Genomic DNA, 6,973 nt, shown 5'->3' with positions numbered 1-6,973 from the left:
TCTAGCCAGGGTCAACCCACCACACAAAGTTATACAATAATCTAAAGTAAAAAGGCAGTGAAAACAATCGTAGCAGTGACCTATACTTCAAGAATAGAGAACAAATAAATAAGGTTGTAATCCTGCCCTACCTTCTGCAGCTATACTAAACCAGATTTCTGTCTTCAGCATCCAGAACTTCCTATCCCTTTATGTCTTATTACCAAAAAGATTTTTTTTTCTTAATTCTGACAAGTCATCCACTGCAAAATAATCAGAACTCCTTTATTTTTTTTTTTTTAGTCAATGTATACTCAGTACTACAGGTATACAAACCTCACTGTACGAAGAGTGGAAAGAGAAACAAGCTCTGTATGTGCTCTCCCCAGTCCTAAAAAAAGAGGAGGCACAAAAATTAGGTAACTGCTCTTCATCCTCAGTCAACAGGTAAGCATAACCTACTCTTAAATAAAAGTCCATTTTGAGATTTAGTTAGACAAGTGTCAGGCAAGACACACACCTGAAACAACAGGTTTCTGCATGGCCCAAATGCTCACCTCACTATTACATTAGTTTTCTTGATCCTTTCTCCAAACCACATAGTGGAGGGTTTGATGCTGATTATATGCAAGGGAATTCCATTTTGGCAAGTCATCCCACAGGGCAGTCTGTTCCCTCGAAAGCATTCATCATCCTGTCAAACGCAACAGAAAATGAAGTGTAATCCTGACCTCTCTTCCACCAGAAACTGAGCAACACGGTATCTACCCAGAGCAAATGTTCATCTCACTTCCACCTCCTTTAAACACTCTTTGCTGTTGCACCTTGCTTCTGCAGTGCAGCTGACAAAGCAAATCAATCACAGAGACCAATGCTCCGACATGCCATCTCCAGTTCTACCTGCAATCCTCCAAACTGGAGCCTTCAGCCTGACAGACATCCTGGAAAGGGAAGGCCATACACTACAAGCACACAGCACGAGGCTGCAGCAGGCATCATACAAGCTCCTTTCGATATATTTAGATGGTTAATACTTGACTGATCTCATCTGCTGCTTGTCTGACTTCATTTGAAAATACAATTTGCAAGTTTTAAATACAATTAAACTATTTCTAGTATCAGATAATATATTTTTCCCTTTTTCTCTTTTTTTCTAAAAAAACAAACCAAACCAAAACAGCAACAACAAAACTTCAACCCACTAACTAAAGTTCCCATCCTCCTTTACATTAAGCCACCATTTGGTCCAAGTCTCCATTAGCCCAACAGGACCAAAACATTAGCACCTATAACGAGTCTTTCACAGCAAAGTTAGCAGAGGTTTTGCAAAATGATACACACCCGAGGATGGCGACAGGCGTGAATCTGAGTGCATCGATCTGTAGTCACATGGTAGAGGATTTCTGGCATGTTTCTGAACATATCAAGTTTGTTCACGTGCACCTAGAGAAAGGGAGAGTTTACTCTTCATTAGCTCCATGTGATTGCCAGACTGCAGCTGGAGCAACTGTACAGATGTGGTTCTGCTCTCAACAAATGCAGCATTTAAACAATTACTACCTACTAATAATCTCCAAGCAAAGAAGCCTTAGCCAAAAGTAACATGGAAGTCTAGAACAAGCAGAACATACTTCCTATGCTGAAGAGGGATGAAGAATCATTAAAGAAAGTCAGAATAGATCTGCTAACTATTAATGTCATATGTAAATTTAGAGAAGGTTTTTATCTTCATGAGATAAAAGGCAGAGAGGTAAACACTGAGCTTGAAAACTGAGGATTAACTTCTCCCTGGAGAGCCCAGATGTTCCAGACTGAAAGCCACTAGTTAACTCATTTTGAGCATAACTGTAGCTTTTTAAGTGCAGTTAATGAAAGCATGCACATCTTTCACACACAGCAGTCCTCTGAACAGCCATTTCCAGCTCGGTGACTGGCCACAATCATTCCTGAGGATCTTTTCTAAAGCAACAATTACAGAAACATTACCTTGATTCCAAGTTCCTCACTGAGGTTTATGAATAAATATTCATATCCATAAGCAGCTTTGCAATTCAGCCACACGACATGATAGCGAGTCAGTGAGGTCCAGCTTCGCACTAACTCTAAGATCCCATTTAAACATTCCTCCTGAAAAGTTTAGAAAATGTCATGAGTCATCTTTGAAGATACTTTCAGTGTTTTGATTTGGTAAAGCAAAATGGCATTGCCTTGCAAGACTTAACTATCAGTGGGGTAGTTAACTAATTAGAGGCTTTAGGGCCTTTCCTCTCACAGCTTATTTAGACTTACCCGGCTTGGTATATGATAAAATCTGGGATCACAGAAAGTAGTGTCCAAATACACACTCTGGATGTCTTTAACTCTGAAAGAGAAATGCAACTCCAGAGTGAGCAGTGCATCATGGTACTAAGACATACCACTTCCTCTCTCTTCAAAAGGAGGCAATTCTTCCTCTTTATCACAAAGCAAGTCAAAAGGGGCTTGCAACTGCAGTGTTGCCTGACTGCAAATATATTTAACTCAGAATAAAAAAATGAGGGGGGGGAAAAATACATTATTCCTGAATTGTCCATGCCTGTGTGATCTTTTATTCTTTCTAAATGCCATGAATAGTTGAAGCCTCACCTGGTCCCTGAATGCAAAAGCTCCATTCTGGCTGCTTCTCCTTTTGCAAGCCTGAAATCCCCTGTATACAGCACAATGCCATTTTCACCTTCAAACAGAAACCTACAAACAGAAACACTTTGGTCAAATTCAACAATGTAAAGCATTAAACACCAGGTGTCGATTTGCTACCTTGCTTAGAGCAGTCTACGTCACTAATGTCAGATGTAATAGAAATACTGGGCTCAATCTGGTCCTAGAGTAACGTCAGATAAACCCAATAATTCAGACTCAGTATGTCTGGAAAACAAGCTGTGCCTAGGCTGGTCAGAGCTGAAGACAAAAGTCTCACAGACTCTCTGAGGGTAGCCCAGCTGTTGGTGGCAGACAGGGGAATCTATTAGGCATCTGTAACAGGAAGCTGAGCACCTTCTTTTTAATGTTGTACTTAAGAAATGGAGGATTTCATTTTAATTGTTTGTATGTCATTTTTAAATACAGTTGAAATCAAGAAAGTTGTTATTCATAGAGTATTCACTATTCATAGAAAAGTAACCTGCCCCACGAAGGTAACAGCTTCTCTCTGGACAGATCCCATATAGCTACAGTGATTTTCCAACCTTGACCAAAGCTGGTGGGCTCTCCCACAACAGTATTTATCTCCAAGTAAGAATTTTAAATTCACTAGATTTTTCTAGTCAGGAAAAAAACACTACTTAGTGAGAACTCACAGAACTGCCTAGATTGGAAAAAACCTTTAAGATCATCAAGTCCAATCATTAACCCAACGCTGACAAGTCCTTGACTAACCCATGTCCCTCAGCACTATGTCTACATGATTCTTCAATCCCTCCAGGGATGGGGACTCCACCACTGCCCTGGGCAACCCCTTCCAATGCCTCAGAACCCTTTCAGGAAATAAATTCTTCCTCAGATCCAATCTCAACTGCCCTTGGTGCAACTTGAGGCCATTTCCTCTTGTCCTGTCACTTGTTACTTGGTTGAACAAATTTCTCAGCAGAGACATTTAGCACATTGAAGGGACGTACATGACTGATCCTGGACAGTGACCAGCTGGCAGAAGTGTCACCTCTATATCTTCTTTCTGGAAGAGATGGTTAGCATTATTTTCACACTGTAGTAAGCGCTGCCAGTACTTTCACTGACACAGCAAAAGCAACACATTATTCTCCACAGCTTCTTGCAGCATTTAGCATTGCTTATGAACAAAGAGAAAGCTTCTTCCCATTCCAGCGAGCCCTGAAGAGCAATGACCATCCTATCAGGCCAGAAGAGATGACTGTATATTGTAGAGTGCTCATGAAAGCCACCCAGATAGAAGACATTCCTACTTTCTTAGTTCTTTGTGAACAAGCATCATGGAAGTATCTTGGAATACACTTTGCCTGGAGATGCTCTACCAGACCTGCACTTAAAGCTTGTTAAAATAAGCCAGGAAATACCAACTGAAATAAATCACAAGAGCTTTAGGTAAGTTGGAGATCACTAATAGCCTGGAAAGACATCACCCCAAAAAAATGCTATGGTAATAAGAATAAAGCAAGGAAGAAGAATTCATGTGGTGCAGGTCTTGGAGAGAAGGGGAACGTACATTTTAAAAATAACCTGTCCACTTGGGATGTTACAGGGAAGATCTGATTCCCATACTCATTTAAACATTATTACTGCCCATTACAAATATATGAATCATTTTTTTTTTGTTAACTTACCTCACCAGATGTTTCATCTACTAAAGAAATCTGAGTTGGAGTTTCAACTTCCAGTGCAACCTGTAATGAAATGAATAAATGCACTGCAGGATTTGCTCAACATTTTGTTTCGTGCTTATGGCTAAGTAAAGTCAGCTTGTAAAATTAAGCTCATTTTCCCATAGTAAGCCATGAATTCCACGAATTTCCATTTCCAGTGTTTTCTAAAAGTTACCTAGAAATTAAATGGGAGATACCTCAATCAAGATGTGCATGCCTGAAAAAAGTTAGAACACACTGGACTTCTAAAAGCAACAGCTCTCAATACTAATTTTATCATCTACAATTTCTGAAGCTGAATAAACTCAAGAGGTTGATCTAAATTCCACATGCTTGATATTTCTCAGTGATTCTCAAATTTCATAGAATCATAGAATAGATAGGGTTGGAAGGGACCTTAAAGATCATTTCCTACTGCAGTGAAACAATTGTCAAGTTTTAGGTCTAAATGGCCTGAAGAATTCTTCACTGACAGACACAGTTTAGCTTTATAATCATAAATTATAATATCTCCAGTGCAGTTCTCCCCTCATCTTTGATAGTTCAAATGTTAAAGCCAGCAGCAGATTCAAAGAGCTTCTTATGCCGCGCGTACAAATAAAGGTCAGACTGGAACTCATGAAAACACTTGTCTGGAAGCTGACATCGTGATTGCTTCTTTCATTATGGTGAATATCAAATTAGCTGTTAATTCATTTCCCAGTCATGCTACAAGTAGAAAGCTTATTTATTGTAAGACAAAGCTTGTGAACAAGACAGCCAACAGCTACTATCTGATTTAGGGCCTGTGCAGCTCATACCATTTACCAGCAGACACTCCTGGGAGCAGCAGCTGCAAATATCTATGTATTTTTTTAATTGTATTGATTTGTGTTAACTGTGCTTCATCTCAGACTGTACCACAGGTACCTCTGGAATCTCTTCCCAGATTAAAGTTTTCTCCAACAGGGATGTCAGGACCAGCACTACCTACTTGCATTTTACTGCTCATACAAACTCCTAATAGCTTACAGATATCTCTCCTCAAGGGAATTCAGTTCTTCTAGATTAAACTCAAGGGACAGTGGAAGCAAATGGACACAAGCTTAAAACAAACCAAAAAAACCCCAAAAAACCCAGCACCAACAAAAAACCCACTACAAACCCACCCCATTTTATTTTTTCTAGTCCAAGAAGATTATAGGAAAACTGTCACCTATGCACACTGTGCTCCTTCACACATCAAACATGCCTAAGGGATGTTCAGAGTCATTTTTACAAAGACCTGAATCATCTTCACGCTTCAAATCATTAAATGGTCCTGTTTCTTGAGGCTTCATATAAAGCTACTTATCTTCTCAGCTTCACAATTAAACTAGGACCTTGAACAGAAAAATCCCCTACTTCTCTTTTTTCTCTTACCCAGGCTTACCTCCTAGTCCCACCCATATGAATTTCTTTGGATATGGAGCTTAAGACCCACACTTGCAACCTATTTAAGGAAACTCTGAGCCATAACTCCCCCACAGAAACAAATTTCAGCTTGCCTGAAGTCCTTCTTGACCTTCCACTTGACTAGAAAACTCTCCTGTCCTTGCTTGTGGGATACAGCAAAATCCTTACACTATGTGATAATGTATGTGCATACAGTGAGATGTGAAAAGAAACGTGTTCAACTTCAAAGCTGCATCTGCAGAGGGGAGGAAAGAAGTAACTACAAGTCATACCCATACATGACCACTGGTCACTTGAATTTTGGCTTCAAATAGTGGAAATCAAGTAAACTAATTAAGTTCCTTGGTTATTTTATATCACTAAGATATTTTGGTGTTAGAGAGAGTCCATTTTCCAAAAAGGAAAAGGAAAGTAATTTAACTAAACGACGATACATACTCCAAACAATATGAGACTTTAAATGAAGCAAGAAGGAAATAAAATAAAGACAGAGGCAAAGAGACATGAGCAAGGTAAGGAAATGAAGTAGGATACAAATGATCAATGTACAGATGAAGAACATTTAAAACTGAAGTTGAGAGAAAAGGATAAATTTTGTGGAGGAAAAAAACAAGATTAAACAGTAAACAACAATAAACCAATCCCACATAGCAAGCAACAAGGAAAGGCACACTGATGTAGGTACTTAAGCCCTGAAACACTGTACCAACACCAACTTTTAGACATTTCTGAGGAGGTGAAGCTTCTTCTTCCTTAGAATCACTGTTTGGAAAGTGATAATTTAAAAATAAACAAAAACTCACAATGTGATTCTCCCAAAATTTGTATTTCCAGTTAGTCAACAGCAATTCCTTAGTTACCGGTGAGCAGTATAATTTAAGTTTCAAGCTGTGAGGAAACAAAAGTCACAGATGAGTGTTTTTTAAAGTAGAGGCAGAGAACAGTCTAACGACACATCAGTACCTGGCACCCAGCACATCAAAACGTGCACTCAGATCCCTCTCTCATCTGAGGAGACCGGCAGAGCAGTAAGCCTGCAGGAACCGTTTTGTCCTAACCTGAAGCAGGATTAAGGTGAATTATTCCATCTTGTTGAGAAGGATTTTCTTCAACACAGCAAACCCAAAGACTTACCCATGTGTGCCCGTGCACATGCATTTTGTGCAGAAACAAATCTAAAGCGTGTG

At 39.5% G+C, this 6,973-nt stretch overlaps 1 protein-coding gene across 1 annotated transcript; it reads right to left on the bottom strand.

The window, feature by feature from the left end:
• Nucleotides 1–315: 315 nt before the first annotated feature.
• Nucleotides 316–6,674, bottom strand: LOC104519592 (protein artemis; the record flags this gene model as incomplete). The annotated part of the gene is made up of 9 exons (XM_010173695.1): nucleotides 316–370; nucleotides 537–673; nucleotides 1,321–1,422; nucleotides 1,966–2,106; nucleotides 2,269–2,341; nucleotides 2,605–2,706; nucleotides 3,633–3,688; nucleotides 4,314–4,373; nucleotides 6,590–6,674. Coding segments are annotated over 9 exons (811 nt in total), but the record flags the coding sequence as incomplete, so codon positions are not given.
• Between the last annotated feature and the right edge of the window lie 299 nt (nucleotides 6,675–6,973).

The sequence above is a fragment of the Antrostomus carolinensis genome, unplaced genomic scaffold (assembly GCF_000700745.2).
Source record: "Antrostomus carolinensis isolate BGI_N321 unplaced genomic scaffold, ASM70074v2 scaffold34648, whole genome shotgun sequence".
In the NCBI taxonomy this organism is placed as follows: domain Eukaryota; kingdom Metazoa; phylum Chordata; class Aves; order Caprimulgiformes; family Caprimulgidae; genus Antrostomus; species Antrostomus carolinensis.
The sequence above is the reverse complement of the archived record's forward strand: the minus strand, read 5'-3'. Positions and strand labels throughout refer to the sequence as shown.